Source organism: Halichoerus grypus, chromosome 1 (assembly GCF_964656455.1).
Source record: "Halichoerus grypus chromosome 1, mHalGry1.hap1.1, whole genome shotgun sequence".
NCBI classification, from domain to species: Eukaryota; Metazoa; Chordata; class Mammalia; order Carnivora; family Phocidae; genus Halichoerus; species Halichoerus grypus.
The window spans coordinates 211,395,110-211,413,382 of NC_135712.1; the positions used below are offsets into that span (position 1 = coordinate 211,395,110).

An 18,273-nucleotide genomic window follows, 5' to 3' on the forward strand; every position below is an offset into this window, starting at 1 on the left:
GACAGAGCTGGACAGGGTCAGGCTTGACCATGGAAGAGGCCACAATGTTGAATAATAATAACAATACTACTACTACTACTACTACTAATAAATACTGATGAGAATGTTTTATGTGCCTGGCACTGTGCTAAGTACCAGAGATCAGCCAGTGATCTCTAATGCTTTTCCTATCTAGAGAATTAGTAATAATTCTATAACAATTATATAATTTATAGATATTGTGCATAATTATATGAATTGTATTTATTATATATAATAATTTACAATTTATTGAGCACTTGCTACATGTCACCTCTTAACAATCATCCTTTTTTAAAAAAATTTTTATTTGTTTATTTGAGAGAAAGGGTGAGCGTGAGCGGGAGGAGGGAGAGAATCTCAAGCAGACCCTGTGTTGAGTGTGGAGCCTGATGCCAGGCTCCATCCCAGGACCCTGAGATCATGACCTGAGCTGAAACTAAGAGCTGGACGCTCATCTGACTGAGCCACCCAGGTGCCCCAACATTCATCCTTTTATTTAATTTTCACAATTATGCCTTGACACATATTTCTGCCACCTACTTTATGGATGAAGAAACTGAGGTTAAGTAGCTACACAATGTCATGCTGCTACAAAGTAGTTGAGCTGGGATCCAAGCTCATTTTAATCTGACCTCTGGGTACACTCTCCTAATCACAAATCGCATGTGGTCCATTTCTTTGGCCTGGAACAACTTTCCTTCTTCTGGCTGCCTGCAAAACTCCTACCTGATATTCAAAACCCAGCTCCAATGCTTCCTCCTCTCTGAAGCCCTCTCTGACCCCACCCCATTCCCTGGGTACCTACAGCATTGTGCATGTGTCTCTATTATATTGCTGATTAGATTATTCTGAAATGATCTGATCAATGCTGCTTTCCCTCTCAAACTCTAACTTCTATAGCCACAGGACTATTATCTTACTTCCTAATACCATTGACTGACTATAAAGAAAATGCTGCCAATGAGGCAGCCTATTTCATTCTTGGTTGGATTTCACTGTTAGAGAGTTCTTCGTTAGGGTGAACCACCCAGATGGCCTCACTAACATTCACTTTCCAGGAGCATGAAGCAGTTGGTTCTGGTGCATCCCTCTCACAGTAGCTCTTCAGATACTGAGGGCATGGGTCATCTGTCCCAAGAGGCTTCTCTGACTATGCCCAGTGGTGTTTCCAGCCATTTCCTACAGAACATCTTATTCACTTCCCTCTGTCACAAAGATCATGTCCATTTATCTCTGCACTTGTCATCAATATCCTGATGGAGAATGTGGGGTACGGGGAGTGGGGACCTTGCCTAGGGTGATTCACCTCTGAATGTCTTATGCCCAGACCAGCTTGTGACTAATGTTATTGAATGCATGGGTGAATGGTAGGTTGGGAGCTAGGATGTGATAGGAAAATCAGGATGGTGGATAATTAACAACCCTGAAGGCCTTCTGAGTGAGGACGGCAGCTTTAGGACAAAGAGCTCCAGTGAGGCCTTCAGTAGAATCCACTTGCCCTTAAATGGCCAGTCTTGTTGCTTTTCTAATTATCTGCAGTTGAGAACAGACATTCTTTTGGTCTTGCATTGTCCACTGTTGGGAGTTGTGGATGGTGCATGGTATTCCAGGGCAAGCTGGATTTTCCTGGGGGCTTAGAGGTTGCCAAGAGAATTAAGTATTCCCAAATTTAAATGTGTAGCTCCCTCTGGCCCATGGTCATCTTTCTTGGCCAACTCATTCATCCAGGCAATATTTATTACAGACAATCTTCTAGGCCTGGTACCTTACTTGAAATTGAGTCTGACCTCTCACAAGTTCACTCTTCATCCAATGCAACAAAGTCACCAATAAATGCTGAGTTCACTGACAACTGTCCTCTCCCACCCAACCCCAGGCCATTTCATCCCCAACCTGCTGTCACCCATAGCCACCCTCTATGGCTCACACTCCCTAGATTCATATCCTCAATGTGACCCTGTGTAGGCTCATAATTAATTTCTCTTTCCTTCAGATTCTCATCCAGGCACTTGGACCTAGGCCTTTCTCTGTTTTCTTCCTTGATTTATTGCTTCATCTTCATCATCCTCTATTTTACCTCCCTGCCTTTTTGGACTCTCACCTCTGCTTTGGACCCAGGACCATTAGGAGGAGTGGTATTCAAATATTCTACTGGAGCTAAGTTACTGTCTTTGACTGGGACTTCAGTGTTTGGACCTCAAGAGTCAGTGGGTAGCTCTTCACTGGGGTGTGGCCAAGTATATCGTTCAGAGATGCAAGCTGCTGCTCTCCCTTCCCATGCCTATGACAGACATCACTAATTGATCATGGCATTTCCAACTGCTGATTCTAGCTGTGACCTCATAATACTTCTCCAGGCAACCACTACCAAGTGATGGCAATTGGCATGTGGGTCGAAACTCAGTTGCAGTTTGTCTCTTTCCTTCTTGCATTTGGTCTCTTTCCTGCAGCAAAAGTACGTTGTGTAAAACATGGGGGATGTGAATCAATCAGTGACCTCTGACTTCATTCTGGTGGGCCTCTTCAGTCACTCAGGGTCACGTCAGCTACTCCTCTCCTTGGTGGCTGCCATGTTTACCATGGACCTCCTGGGCAACACCATTCTGCTTGTCCTGATCTGCCTGGACTCCAGGCTCCACACACCCATGTACTTTCTGCTCAGCCAGCTCTCTCTGTTTGATGTTGGTTTCCCCCAGTCACCATCCCCAAGATGGCATCCCACTTCCTGCAGGGAGAAGGTTCCATCTCCTTCAGGGGTTGTGCAGCTCAAATATTCTTCCTGACCCTGATGGGCGTGGCTGAGGGCATCCTGTTGACCCTCATGTCCTATGACTGCTATGTTGCTGTGTGTCACCCTTTGCAGTATCCTGTGCTCATGAGGCGCCAGGTGTGCCTGCTCATGGTGGGGTCCTCCTGGCTGGCAGGTGTGCTCAACACCTCCATCCAGACCTCCATCACTCTGCACTTTCCCTACTGTGCCTCCTGCATCGTGGACCACTTCTGCGAGGTGCCAGCCCTGCTGAAGCTGTCCTGTGCAGACACCTCAGCCTACGAGTTGGTGCTGTCCACCTTGGGGGTACTGATCCTTGTGCTTCCCCTTTCCCTCATTGCCATCTCCTATGGCCACGTTTTGGGGGCCATTATACACATGCGCTCAGAGGAGACCCGAAACAAGGCCTTCACCACCTGTTCCTCGCACATCACAGTGATGGGACTCTTTTATGGTGTAGCTGTGTTCATATACATGGTGCCGGGTGCTTACCATAGCCCACCCCAGGACAACGTGGTCTCCCTATTCTACAGCCTTGTCACCCCTACTCTCAACCCCCTTATCTACAGTCTGAGGAACCGGGAGGTGCAGATGGCTTTGGCCAAAGTGCTCAGCAGAGCTGGGCTCAGGCCAAAGTGATGACCACACAGGGGGTTGCTGGCGTGATCCTAGTGATCCTTCATTCCCTCCATTTCCCCAAAGCACCAATTTGTGGTGCAGTTATTAAGGCCTTATATTCAAGGCTAAGTGTCTGTCCAGCTTCTTCAGATCCCTTGACTAGTTGGGTTAGTGTTTTCTCCCATGGACTTGTGGAAAGCAAGGGTAGCAGTCCCTGTCACTTTTAGTATATTTTTCTCTATTCTTTAGTACTATTCACATGAATGGAAGGCCCTGCTTTGTAAAGTTGAAATCTTGTTGAATTGATAATTATACTAGTAATAATGAGCACTTGTTGACCATTTTACCTGCTAAGTGAATGTTATTTTGTCCTCACCACAGCTTTGGAGATGTAGGGACTATTATGATGTTTATGTATAAGAAATAAACAAGACTCAAAAAGGAAAATAACTTATGAATGGTCACACTTCCAGAAAGTGGTAGAGCTGGGGCTTGAACCCATGGTACTCTGAGGCCAAAGACAGCCCCCAAACCACTGTGCTGTTTGACTACTAAGCAGTGACCTCCTCACTGTTGTGGGTTTAGTGTGTGTGTGGATGTGTGCTGGGATAGTGGTTGGCCCAGACAATGTCTGGAAAACTACCAGATTCTTGAAAATATGGGTTACTGCTTTGAATGACGATGGGGGTAAAATTGAACAGTATTTATAAAATATTTGTTATCTTTGAGTTTTATTAAGATGCTCACTGTTGACCAGGGTCTGGCAATTTTGTTAATAAGCACTTAATATTTTGCGGGGAGTGGTGCTTATTTTAATTTCCTATCCAGCCATGAGGCAAGATTCAACTTAACACATCTTTTAACAGCTTTATTGAGGTAAAATTGACATTCAACAAACAGTACATATTTGAAGTATAAAATTTGATGAGTTTTAGCTTATGTATATGTCTCTACAACGATAACCAATCTTAAGACAGTGAAAGTACACATCACTCCCAAAAGTTTCCTTCTGCTTGTTTGTCACTCCTTCATCCCATCCTCTTCAAGGAGTCACCAATCCATTTTCTATTACCATAGATTAGTTGCATTTTCTAGAGTTTTATACAAATGGAAGTGCAGAGTATATACTGTTTTTGTACAACTTCTTTCACTCAGCAATATTATTTTGAGATTCATTCTTGTTGCAGGTACTTAGAACTTATTCTCTTTAATCAAGTAGTATTCTACTGTATGGATACATCATACTATCTCTTAAATATATTTTCTCTTTTGTTGATACAGCTTTTATTGCTTTCTTTTGACTAGTATTAGTATGGCATATTTTATTCCATAATTTTACCTGTTTATATATTTATATTTAAAGTACATTTATTGTAGGCAGTAGCATATAACTGGGTCTTGCTTTTTATCCAATCTGACAATCTGACTTTTTTATTCAAGTAAAACTCACGTAATATAAAAGTAGCCACTTTAAAGTGGTGTTTAATACATTCACAATATTGCAAAACCATTGCCTCTATCTATTTCCAAAACATTTTCATCATCTCAAAAGGTATATACCTTTGAGTATATACCATACTATATGGTATAATGCGTATATACCATACCCATTAAGTAGTTACTCCCCATTTTCCATTTCCCCTACACTCTGGCAAGCACTAATCTCCTTTCTGTCTCTATGCATTTACCTATTTGAAATATTTCATATAAATGAACTCATGCATTATGTAACTTTTGTGTCTAATTTCTTTTACTTGGTACAATGTTTTCAAGATTCATCCATGTTGTAGAATGTATTAGCACTTAATTTTTATGGCTGAATAATATTTCACTGTATGGATGTACTAGATTTGGTTTATCCATCCACCCATTGATAGATACTTGGGCTGCTTCCACCTTTTGGCAGTGTGAATAGTGCTGCTATGAACATTCATGTACATGCTTTTGTTTAAATATCTGTTTTTAATGCTTTTTGGGAGATACTTAGGAGCTGAATTGCTGGGTTATATGGTACTTTTGTGTTTAACTTTTTGATGAACCACCAAACTACTTTTCACAGTGGTTGCACCATTGTAAGATTCCCACAAGGATTCCAATTTATTTGCATCCTAGCCAACACTTATTTTCCATTTTTAAAATTATAGCCATCCTAGTGGATATGAAATGTATCTCATTGTGGTTTAAATTTGCATTTCCTTAATGACTAATGATGCTGAATATTTTTCATGTGCTCTGTCTCTCACACACACAGACACACACACAGACACACACACACACCTTTTTTGGAGAAATGTTTGTTCAAATCTTTTGCCCATTTTTAAATTGGGTTGTTTGATTTTTGTGGTTGAGTTGTAAGAGTTCTTTATATATTCTGATATTAGACCCTTATCAAATATATAGTTTACAAATAGCTTCTTCCATTTTACAGGTTGTCTTTACACACTCTTTTTTTTTTAATTTTATTTTATTATGTTATGTTAGTCACCATACAATACATCATTAGTTTTTGATGTAGTGATCCATGATTCATTGTTTTTGTATAACACTGGTGTTCCATGCAGTACGTGGCCTCCTTAATACCCATCACTGGGTTAACCAATCCCCCCACCACCCTCTCCTCTAAAATCTTCAGTTTGTTTCTCAGAGTCCATAGTCTCTCATGGTTCATCTCTCCCTCTGATTTCCCCCCCTTCATTTTCCCCTTCCTTCTCCTAATGTCCTCCATGCTATTCCTTATGTTCCAAAAATAAGTGAAACCATATGATAATTGACTTTCTCTGCTTGACTTATTTTACTTAGCACAATCTCCTCCGGTCCGATCCACATTGATGTAAAAGTTGGGTATTCATCCTTTCTGATGGCTGAGTAATATTCCATTGTATATATGGACCATATCTTCTTTATCCATTCATCTGTTGAAGGGCATCTCGGCTCTTTCCACAGCTTGGCTATTGCGGACATTGCTGCTAGGAACATTGGGATGCATATGGCCCTTCTTTTCACTACATCTGTGTCTTTGGGGTAAATACCCAGGAGTGCAATTGCTGGGTCATAAGGTGGCTCTATTTTTAATTTTCTGAGGCATCTCCACACTGTTTTCCAAAGTGGCTGTACCAACTTGCATTCCCACCAACAGTGTAAGAGGGTTCCCCTTTCTCCACAACCTCTCCAACATTTGTTGTTTCTTGCCCTGTCCATTTTTGCCATTCTAACTGGTGTAAGGTGGTATCTCAATGTGGTTTTGATTTGAATTTCCCTGATGGCTAATGATGATGAACATTTTTTCATGTGTCTGTTAGTCATTTGTATGTCTTCTTTGGAGAAGTGTCTGTTCATGTCTTCTGCCCATTTTTTGACTTGATTCTTTGTTTTTTGGGTGTTGAGTTTGAGAAGTTCTTTATAGATCTTGGATACCAGCCCTTTATCTGTAGTGTCATTTGCAAATATCTTCTCCCATTCTGTGGGTTGCCTCTTAGTTTTGTTGACTGTTTCCTTTGCTGTGCAGAAGCTTTTTATCTTGATGAAATCCCAAGAGTCATTTTTTGCTTTTGTTTCACTAGCCTTTGGAGATGTATCTTGAAAGAAGTTGCTGTGGGTGATGTCAAAGAGGTTATTGCCTATGTTCTCCTCTAGGATTTTGATGGATCCTGTCTCACATTGAGGTCTTTCATCCATTTTGAGTTTATCTTTGTGTATGGTGTTAGAGAATGGTCGAGTTTCATTCTTCTGCATGTGGTTGTCCAATTTTCCCAGCACCATTTATTGAAGAGACTGTCTTTTTTCCATTGCATATTTTTTCCTGCTTTGTCGAAGATTATTTGACCATAGAGTTGAGGGTCCATATGTGGGCTTTGTATTCTGTTCCATTGGTCTATATGTCTGTTTTTGTGCCAGTACCATGCTGTCTTGGTGATCACTGCTTTGTAATACAGCTTGAAATCAGGCAACATGATGCCCCCAGCTTTGTTTTTCTTTTTCAACATTTCCTTGGCGATTCGGGGTCTTTTCTGATTCCATACAAATTTTAGGATTGTTTGTTCCAGCACTTTGAAAAATGTCATTGGAATTTTGATCGGGATGGCGTTGAAGGTATAGATTGCTCTGGGTAGCATAGACATTTTAACAATCTTTATTGTTCCGATCCATGAGCCTGGAATGTTTCTCCATCTTTTTGTGTCTTCTTCAATTTCTTTCATGAGTGTTCTGTAGTTCCTAGAGTATAGATCCTTTACCTCTTTGGTTAGGTTTATTCCGAGGTATCTTATGGTTTTTGGTGCTATTGTAAATGAAATCGTTTCTCTAATTTCTCTTTCTACAGTTACGTCGTTAGTGTATAAGAATGCAACTGATTTCTGTGCATTGATTTTGTATCCTGCCACATTACTGAATTGCTGTATGAGTTCTAGTAATATAGGGGTGGAGTCTTTTGGGTTTTCCACATAAAGTATCATGTCATCTGTGAAAAGAGAGAGTTTGACTTCTTTGCCAATTTGAATACATTTTATTTCTTTTTGTTGTCTGATTGCTGTTGCTAGGACTTCTAGTACTATGTTGAACAATAGTGGCGAGAGTGGGCATGCTTGACGTTTCCTGATCTTGAGGGAAAAGGTCTCAGCTTTCCCCATTGAGTATGGTATTCGCTGTGGGTTTTTCATAGATGAATTTTATGAACTTGAGGAATATTCCCTCTATCCTTATTCTCTGAAGAGTTTTAATCAGGAAAGGATGCTGTATTTTGTCAAATGCTTTTTGTGCATCAGTTGAGAGGACCATATGGTTCTTCTCCCTCCTCTTATTAATGTGTTCTATCACATTGATTGATTTGTGAATGTTGAACCACCCTTGCATCCCAGGGATAAATCCCACTTGGTCGTGGTGGATGATCCTTTTAATGTATTGTTGGATCCTATTAGCTAGGATTTTGTTGAGGATTTTGGAATTCATATTCATCAAGGATATCAGTCTGAAATTCTCCTTTTTGATGGGGTCATTGCCTGGTTTGGGGATTAAGGTAATACTGGCCTCATAGAATGAGTCTGGAAGCTTTCCTTCTGTTTCTATTTTTGGAAACAGCTTCAGGAGAATGGTATTATTTTTTCTTTGAATGTTTGGTAGAATTGCCCAGGGAATCCATCAGGCCCTGGACTCTTGTTTTTTGGGAGGTTTTTGATCACTGCTTCAATCTTGTTACTGGTTATTGGCCTATTCAGGTTGTCAATTTCTTCCTGTTTCAGTCTTGGCAGTTTATAGGTTTCCAGGAAGGCATCCATTTCATCCAGATTACTCAGTTTATTGGCATATAGTTGTTGATAATAATTTCTAATAATTGTTTCTATTTCCTTGATGTTAGTCGTGATCTCTCCCCTTTCATTCATAATTTTATTAATTTGGGTCCTTTCTCTTTTCTTTTGGACAAGTCCTGCCCACTTATAGATCTTATTAATTCTTCAAAGAACCAGCTTCTAGTTTCGTTGATCTGATCTACTGTGTTTCTGGTTTCTAATTGTATGATCTCTGCTCTAATCTTAATTATGTCTCTTCTAATGGTGGCTTAGGCATTGTTTGTTGCTTTTTCTCTAGTTCTTTAAGGTGTAGAGTTAATTGGTGAATTAGGGATTTTTCTATTTTTTTTGAGTGAGGCTTGGATGGCTAGGACCCTTTGCAGTATCCCTTAGGTTTTGGACCGATGTATGTTCATTCTCATTGATTTCCATAAATTGTTTGAGTTCTTCTTTGATTTCCTGGTTGACCCAAACATTCTTGAGCAGAGTGGTCGTTAGCTTCCAAGTGTTTGAATTTCTTGCCAAATTTTTCCTTGTGACTGAGTTCCAGTTTTAAAGCATTGTGGTCTGAGAATATGCAGGGAATAATCTCAATCTTTTGGTATTGGTTGAGACCTGATTTTTGACCCAGTATGTGGTCTATTCTGGAGAAAGTTCTATGTGCATTCGAGAAGAATGAGTATTCTGTTGTTTTAGGGTGGAATGTTCTGTAAATATCTATGAGGTCCATCTGGTCCAGTGTGTCATTCAAAGCTCTTGTTTCTTTGTTGATTTTCTGCTTAGATGATCTGTCTATTGCTGAGAGTGGAGTATTGAGGTCTCCTACAATTAACGTATTGTTATCAATATGATTCTTTATTTTGGTTAACAGTTCGCTTATGTAGATGGCTGCTCCCATGTTGGGGGGCATAGATATTTACAATTGTTAGATCTTCTTGTTGGATAGACCCTTTAAGAATGATAAAGTGTCCTTCTGTGTCTCTAGCTACAGTCTTTAGTTTAAAATCACTACATCAAAAACTAATGATGTATTGTATGGTGACAAACATAACATAATAAAATTCAAAAATTAAAAAAAAACAAAAACAAAAAATAAAATCTAATTTGTCTGATATAAGAATTGCTACCCCAGCTTTCTTTTGAGGTCCACTGGCATGGAAGATGGATCCCATCCCTTCACTTTCAGTCTGGATGTATCTTTAGGTTCAAAATGAGTCTCTTGTAGACAGCATATGGATGGGTCCTGTCTTTTTGTCCAATCTGCAACCCTGTGCCATTTTATGGGAACATTTAGGCCGTTCACGTTGAGAGTGATTATTGAAAGATATGAATTTATTGTCATCATGTTGCCTGTGAAGACCTTGTTTTTATAGATTGTCCCTGTAAATTTCTTTTCTGTATCACTCTTGGGGTCTTTCTCCTTTTATAGAACCCCCCTTAATAATTCTTGCAGATCAGCTTAGTGGTCACATATTCTTTCAGTTTCTGCTGGTCTTGGAAGTTCTGCATCTCTCCATCCATTCTAAATGACAGCCTTGCAGGATAAAGTATTCTTGGCTACATGTTCTTCTCATTTAGTACCCTGAATATGTCTTGCCAGGCCTTTCTTGCTTGCCAGGTCTTTGTGGATAGGCCTGATGTTATTCTGATGTTTCTCCCTCTGTACGTAAGGAATCTCTTCTCCCTAACTGCCCTTAGGATGGTTTCCTTGGTTCTAAGATTTGTGAGTTTTACTATTACATGCCAGGGTGTTGGCCTGTTTTCCTTGACCTTGGGAGGGGTCCTCTCTGCCTCTAGGACATGAATGTTTGTTTCATTCCCCAGATTAAGGAGGTTCTCAGCTACGATTTGCTCAAATATATCTTCTAGTCCTTTCTCTAGCTCCACCTCCTCAGGGATTCCAACCATTCTGACATTGGAACGTTTCATGGTGTCACTTATTTCTCTGATTCTATTTTCATGGATTCTGAGTTGTTTTTCCCTGGTCTCCTCTTTTCCCTTTTTGTCTATTAATTGGTCTTCTAGGTCACTAATTCATTCTTCTGCCTCGCTTACCCTAGCTGTTAGATTATCTAGATTAGATAGGATCTCACTGATAGCATTTTTAAGTTCTGCCAACTCAGCTTTCATTTTTGCCCTTAGAGACTCTATGTTGCCATTAATTGATTTCTCCATTCTAGCTATTGTCTTCACAATTGCTAGCCTGAATTCCATCTCTGACATCTTGGTTATATCTGAATCCATTTGTAAATCTGTGGCATAAGTCATAGTCTCTGAGTCTTTCCTATTTTGGGGGTTCCTCCTCCTAGTCATTCTGTTGAGAGGTGGTTGAGGGAATGTATAGAATCCAAATGATTGACCACAATCCAAGCAAGATGCACCTGTTTTGTAAGGACCTTAGGGTTGCTGGCCCCTTGTTTTCCCAGCCTGTCTTCTGGGGAGGGGCCTGCCGTGCTGTTACTCAGGCAACCTTGTTTGGGCAGAGTTGCCCTGCCCCCTGTGGTGGGGGATGGACTCAGTGAAAACCAGTTTTTTGGGGCTTTTGTTCTCTGGCGGCTTTTCCTGGTGGCTTTCCGCATCTCTTCTGAGAGTCAGAGCAGAAGATACTGTTTCCAACCCTCTGCCTCAGAGCAGAGATATCACAGTCTGTTCTTCAGTGAGCTCTCCAGGCTACACTATCCCCGTTTCTGTCTGTGCTGCTATAAACTGCAGTGTCCTGGGTTGTGCACCCCTCAGCAACTCTCCCAGTCCTCGCCTCCAGGTCGGGGTTCGTCTCTGCCCTTTGTGCTTCTAAAACCACCAGCCGCCCCCAGTTCGCATGCGTGGCCCCGCCGCTCCAGTTTCAGTGGGGCTGCCTTAAAGTCCTTTCCCCGTTGCTACCGGTCCGTGAGTCTGTGCCCTATCCAACAACCTGCGATATTCTGTTTGTAGAGATCTAGATCTATCTTCTTACATCTCAGGCTGATTTTGCGGGTGTTCAGAGTGGTCTGGTAGATATTCAGCTCAATTCCGGGGACCAGTTGGAATAGGGTCCCCTACTCCTCTGCCATCTTTCCCCCCTCCTCCTCTTTTCACATTCTTGATAGTATCCTTTGCACAAAAGTTTTCAATTTTTTAAAAAAGATTTTACTTATTTGAGAGAGAGAGAGAGTGAACAGGAGCTGGGAGGGGGGAGGCAGAGGGAGAAGCAGACTCCCTGGGGCTTGATCCCAGGACCCTGAGATCATGACTTGAGCTGAAGGCAGTCACTTAACCGACTGAGACACCCAGGTGCCCCAAAGTTTTCATTTTTGATGAAGTTCTATTTATCTTTTTTTTTTTTTTTTTTTTTGGTGCTTGTGCTTTTGTTGTCATATCTAAGATGTAAGTAAATGTTTGTATAAGGTGTGAAGTAGGGGATCTAACTTCATCCTTTTAAATGTAGATATCCAGTTGTATTAGTACCTCTTGGTTTTTTTCAGCTTTATTGAGATATAATTGACATACAGCAGTGTGTAAGTTTAAGGTATACAGTATGTTGATTTGATATAAATATACACTGCAAAATGATTACCAAAATAGGGTTAGTGAACAACTACATCACCCCACATGATTACCTTTTTTAAAAAATGAAATCTCTCTCTTTTTTAAAGATTTTATCCATTTATTCATGAGAGACACAGAGAGAGAGAGAGAGGCAGAGGGAGAAGCAGGCTCCCCAAGGGGGAGGGATCCCGATGCAGGACTTGATCCCAGGACCCCAGGATCATGACCTGAGCTGAAGGCAGACACTCAACCATCTGAGCCACCCAGGTGCCCTAATTACCTTTTTTTTTATTATGTTATATTAATCACCATACATTACATCATTAGTTTTTGATGTAGTGTTCCATGATTAATTGTTTGCATATAGCACCCAGTGCTCCATGCAGTACATGCCCTCTTTAATACTCATCACCAGGCTAACCCATCCCCCCAACCCCCTCCCCTCTAGAACCCTCAGTTTGTTTCTCAGAGTCCATAGTCTCTCATGGTTCGTCTCCCCCTCTGATTTCCCCCCCTTCATTCTTCGACTCCTACTATCTTCTTCTTCTTCTTCTTTTTTTTTTTTTAACATATAATGTATTATTTGTTTCAGAGGTACAGGTCTGTGATTCAACAGTCTTACACAATTCACAGTGCTCACCATAGCACATACCCTCCCCAATGTCTATCACCCAGCCACCCCATCCCTCCCACCCCCCACCACTCCAGCAACCCTCAGTTTGTTTCCTGAGATTAAGAATTCCTCATATCAGTGAGGTCATACGATACATGTCTTTCTCTGATTGACTTATTTTGCTCAGCATAATACCCTCCATTTCCATCCACGTCATTGCAAATGGCAAGATTTTGGTTTTTTGGGTTTTTTTGATGGCTGCATAATATTCCATTGTATATATATACCACATCTTCTTTATCCATTCATCTGTCGATGGACATCTTGGCTCTTTCCATAGTTTGGCTATTGTGGACATTGCTGCTATAAACATCGGAGTGCGTGTACCCCTTTGGATCCCTACGTTGGTATCTTTGGGGTAAATACCAGGTAGTGCAATTGCTGGATCATATGTTAGCTCTATTTTCAACTTTTTGAGGAACCTCCATACTGTTTTCCAGAGTGGCTGCACCAGCTTGCATTCCCACCAGCAGTGTAGGAGGGTTCCCCTTTCTCCGCATCCCCGCCAACATCTGTCGTTTCCTGACTTGTTAATTTTAGCCATTCTGACTGGTGGGAGGTGGTGTGTCAGAGGTTTTGATTTGGATTTCCCTGATGCCTAGCGATGTTGAGCACGTTTTCATGTGTCTGTTGGCTATTTGGATGTCTTCTTTGGAAAAATGTCTGTTTATGTCTTCTGCCCATTTCTTGATTAGATCATTTGTTCTTTGGGTGTTGAGTTTAATAAGTTCTTTATAGATTTTGGATACTAGCCCTTTATCTGATATGTCATTTGCAAATATCTTCTCCCATTCTGTCGGTTGTCTTTTGGTTTTGTTGACTGTTTCTTTTGCTGTGCAAAAGCTTTTTATCTTGATGAAGTCCCAATAGTTCATTTTTGCTCTTGGTTCCCTTGCCTTTGGTGATGTTTCTAGGAAGAAGTTGCTGCGGCTGAGGTCGAAGAGGTTGCTGCCTGTGTTCTCCTTTAGGATTTTGATGGACTCCTGTCTCACATTGAGGTCTTTCAACCATTTGGAGTCTATTTTTGTGTGTGGTGTAAGGAAATGGTCCAGTTTCATTCTTCTGCATGTGGCTGTCCAATTTTCCCAACACCATTTGTTGAAGAGACTGTCTTTTTTCCATTGGACATTCTTTCCTGCTTTGTTGAAGATTAGCTGACCATAGAGTTGAGGGTCCATTTCTGGGGTCTCTATTCTGTTCCATTGATCTATGTGTCTGTTTTTTGCCAGTACCATACTGTCTTGATTACAGCTTTGTAATAGAGCTTGAAGTCTGGAATTGTGATGCTGCCAGCTTTGCTTTTCTTTTTCAACATTCCTCTGGCTATTCGGGGTCTTTTCTGGTTCCATACAAATTTTAGGATTATTTGTTCCATTTCCTTGAAAAAAGTGGATGGTATTTTGATAGGGATTGCACTGAATGTGTAGGTTGCTCTAGGTAGCATTGACATCTTCACAATATTTGTTCTTCCAATCCATGAGCATGGAACGTTTTTCTATTTCTTTGTGTCTTCCTCAATTTCTTTCACGAGTATTTTATAGTTTTCTGAGTACAGATCCTTTGCCTCTTTGGTTAGATTTGTTCCTAGGTATCTTATGGTTTTGGGTGCAACTGTAAATGGGATCGACTCCTTCATTTCTCTTTCTTCTGTCTTGTTGTTGGTGTATAGGAATGCCACTGATTTCTGTGGATTGATTTTATATCCTGCCACGTTACTGAATTCCTGTATGAGTTCTAGCAGTTTTGGGGTGGAGTCATTTGGGTTTTCCACATAAAGTATCATATTATCTGCAAAGAGTGAGAGTTTGACTTCTTTGCTGATTTGGATGCCTTTGATTTCTTTTTGTTGTCTGATTGCTGTGGCTAGGACTTCTAATACTATGTTGAATAGCAGTGGTGATAGTGGACATCCCTGCCGTGTGCCTGACCTTAGGGGGAAAGCTCTCAGTTTTTCCCCATTGAGAATGATATTTGCTGTGGGTTTTTCATAGATGGCTTTTGTGATATTGAGGTATGTACCCTCTATCCCTATACTCTGAAGAGTTTTGATCAAGAAAGGATGCTGTACTTTGTCCAGTGCTTTTTCTGCATCTATTGAGAGGATTATATGGTTCTTGTTCTTTCTTTTATTAATGTATTTATCACATTGATTGATTTGTGGATGTTGAACCAAACTTGCAGCCCAGGAATAAATCCCACTTGGTCGTGGTGAATGATCCTATTAATGTACTGTTGGATCCTATTGGCTAGTATTTTGGTGAGAATTTTTGCATCCATGTTCATCAAAGATATTGGTCTGTAATTCTCCTTTTTGATGGGGTGTTTGTCTGGTTTTGGGATCAAGGTAATGGTGGCCTCATACAACGAGTTTGGAAGTTTTCCTTCCATTTCTATTTTTTGGAACAGTTTCAGAATAATAGGTATTAATTCTTCTTTAAATGTTGGTAGAATTCCCCTGGGAAGCCATCTGGCTCTGGGCTTTTTTTTTTGGGAGATTTTTGATGACTGCTTCAATTTCCTTAGTGGTTATAGGTCTGTTCAGGTTTTCTATTTCTTCCTGGTTCAGTTTTGGTCATTGATACATCTCTAGGAATGCATCCATTTCTTCCAGATTATCTAATTTGCTGGCATATAGTTGCTCATAATATGTTCTTATAGTTGTTTGTATTTCTTTGGTGTTAGTTGTGATCTCTCCTCTTTCATTCATGATTTTATTTATTTGGGTCATTTCTCTTTTCTTTTTGATAAGTCTGGCCAGGGGTTTATCAATCTTGTTCATTCTTTCAAAGAACCAGCTCGTAGTTTCATTAATCTGTTCTACTGTTCTTTTGGTTTCTATTTCATTGATTTCTGCTCTGATCTTTATTATTTCTCTTCTCCTGCTGGGTTTAGGCTTTATTTGCTGTTCTGTCTCCAGCTCCTTTAGGTGTAGGGTTAGGTTGTGTATTTGAGACCTTTCTTGTTTCTTGAGAAAGGCTTGTATTGCTATATACTTTCCTCTTAGGACTGCCTTTGCTGCATCCCAAAGATTTTGAACAGTTGTGTTTTCATTTTCATTGGTTTCCATGAATTTTATTAATGCTTCTTTAATTTCCTGGGTGACCCATTCATTCTTTAGTAGGATGCTCTTTAGTCTCCATGTATTTGAGTTCTTTTTGACTTTCCTCTTGTGATTGAGTTCTAGTTTCAAAGCATTGTGGTCTGAAAAGATGCAGGGAATGATCCCAATCTTTTGGTACCAGTTGAGACCTGATTTGTGACCTAGGATGTGATCTATTCTGGAGACTGTTTCATGGGCACTAGAGAAGAATGTGTATTCTGTTGCTTTGGGATGGAATGTTCTGAATATATCTGTGAAGTCCATTTGGTCCAGTGTGTCATTTAAAATCTTTATTTCCTTGTTGATCTTTTGCTTACATGATCTTGATCTGTCCATTTCAGTGATGGGGGTGTTAAAGGCCCCCACTATTATTGTTTTGTGTTGATGTGTTTCTTTGCTTTTGTTATTAATTGGCTTATATAATTGGCTGCTCCCATGTTAGGGGCGCAGATATTTACAATTGTTAGATCTTCCTGTTGGATAGACCCTTTAAGTAGGATATAGTGTCCTTCCTCATCTCTTATTACAGTCTTTGGTTTAAAATCTAATTTGTCTGATATAAGGATTGCCGCCCCAGCTTTCTTTTGGTGTCCATTTGCATGGTAAATGGTTTTCCACCCCCTCACTTTCAATCTGGGGGTGTCTTTGGGTCTAAAATGAGTCTCTTGGAGACAGCATGTCAGTGGGTCTTGTTTTTTTATCCAATCTGATACCCTGTGTCTTTTGGTTGGAGCATTTAGTCCATTTACATTCAGGGTAACTACTGAAAGATATGAATTTAGTGCCACTGTATTGCCTGTAAGGTGACTGTTACTGTATATTGTCTGTGTTCCTTTCTGGTCTATGTTTCTTTTAGGCTCTCTCTTTGCTTAGAGGACCCCTTTCAATATTTCTTGTAGGGCTGGTTTCGTGTTTGCAAATTTCTTTAGTTTTTGTTTGTCCTGGAAGCTTTTTATCTCTCCTTCTATTTTCAGTGCCAGCCTAGCTGGATATAGTATTCTTGGCTGCATATTTTTCTCCTCTAGTGCTCTGAATATATCATGCCAGTCCTTTCTGGCCTGCCAGGTCTCTGTGGATAGGTCTGTTGCCAATCTAATGTTTCTAACATTGTAGGTTACAGATCTCTTCTCCCGAGCTGCTTTCAGGATTTTCTCTTTTCCTCTGAGACTTGTAAGTTTTACTATTGGATGTCAGGGTGTTGACCTATTTTTATTGATTTTGAGGGGGGTTCTTTGTGCCTCCTGGATTTTGATGCCTGTTTCCTTCCCCAAATTAGGGAAGTTCTCTGCTATAATTTGCTCCAATATACCTTCTGCCCTTCTCTCTCTTTCTTCTTCTTCTGGGAGCCCAATTATTCTAATATTGTTTCATCTTATGGTCTCACTTATCTCTCGAATTCTGCCCTTGTGATCCAGTAGTTGCTTATCTCTCTTTTTCTCAGCTTCTTTATTTTCCATCATTTGGTCTTCTACATCACGAATTCTCTCTTCTGCCTCATTTATCCTAGCAGTTTAGAGCCTCCATTTTTTATTGCACCTCATTAATAGCCTTTTTGTTTTCGACTTGGTTAGATCTTTTATTTCTCCAGAAAGAGTTTCTCTAATATCTTCCATGCTTTTATCAAACCCAGCTTGTATCTTTAAAATCATCATTCTGAACTCTAGTTCTGACATCTTACTAATGTCCGTATTGATTAGGTCCCTGGCAGTTGGTACTGCCTCTTGTTCTTCTTCTTGAGGTGATTTTTTCCATCTTGTCATTTTGTCCAGAAGAGAATAATGAATGAGAGAACAAAATGCTAACAGGGTAACAATGTCCCCAGAAAAATATACACTAAACAAATCAGAAGAGACCTGAAACCAGGGGAAAAGAAAGGGAAAGAAAGAAAAAAGAAAAAGAAAAAGGTAAAAACAAACAAACAAACAGACAAACAACAGCAACAAAAAAAACAGAATATGATCAAATATGATCAGGCTGGTGCATAGATCAGTGCCACACACTAGATTTTGGGTGTATTTTGGTTTGTTAGAAGAAAGTGCCTCCCAAAATTTTAAAGAAAGAAAAACTTATATATGTACAAAAATAAGGGTTAATACGATGAAGGGATGGAATATGACTGTAAAGATGAAAATTATAAAAGATTTTATTAAAGGAATTGATAAGATAAGAAGTTGGTTGAAAAAAGAAAGAAAAGGATTTAAAAAAAAAAAGAGAGAATGTGATCAGGCAGGAGACTAGAACAAAGCTGTACACTAGAGATTTAGGGTATATTTTGGTCTGTTAG

General features: G+C 40.2%; 1 protein-coding gene across 1 annotated transcript; it reads left to right on the top strand.

The window, feature by feature from the left end:
• Nucleotides 1–2,492: 2,492 nt before the first annotated feature.
• OR2Z1 (olfactory receptor family 2 subfamily Z member 1) lies at nucleotides 2,493–3,430 on the top strand. Its single transcript, XM_036066094.2, is given in 2 exon segments — nucleotides 2,493–2,712; nucleotides 2,715–3,430. Coding segments are annotated over 2 exon segments (936 nt in total).
• The last annotated feature ends 14,843 nt before the right edge of the window (nucleotides 3,431–18,273 follow it).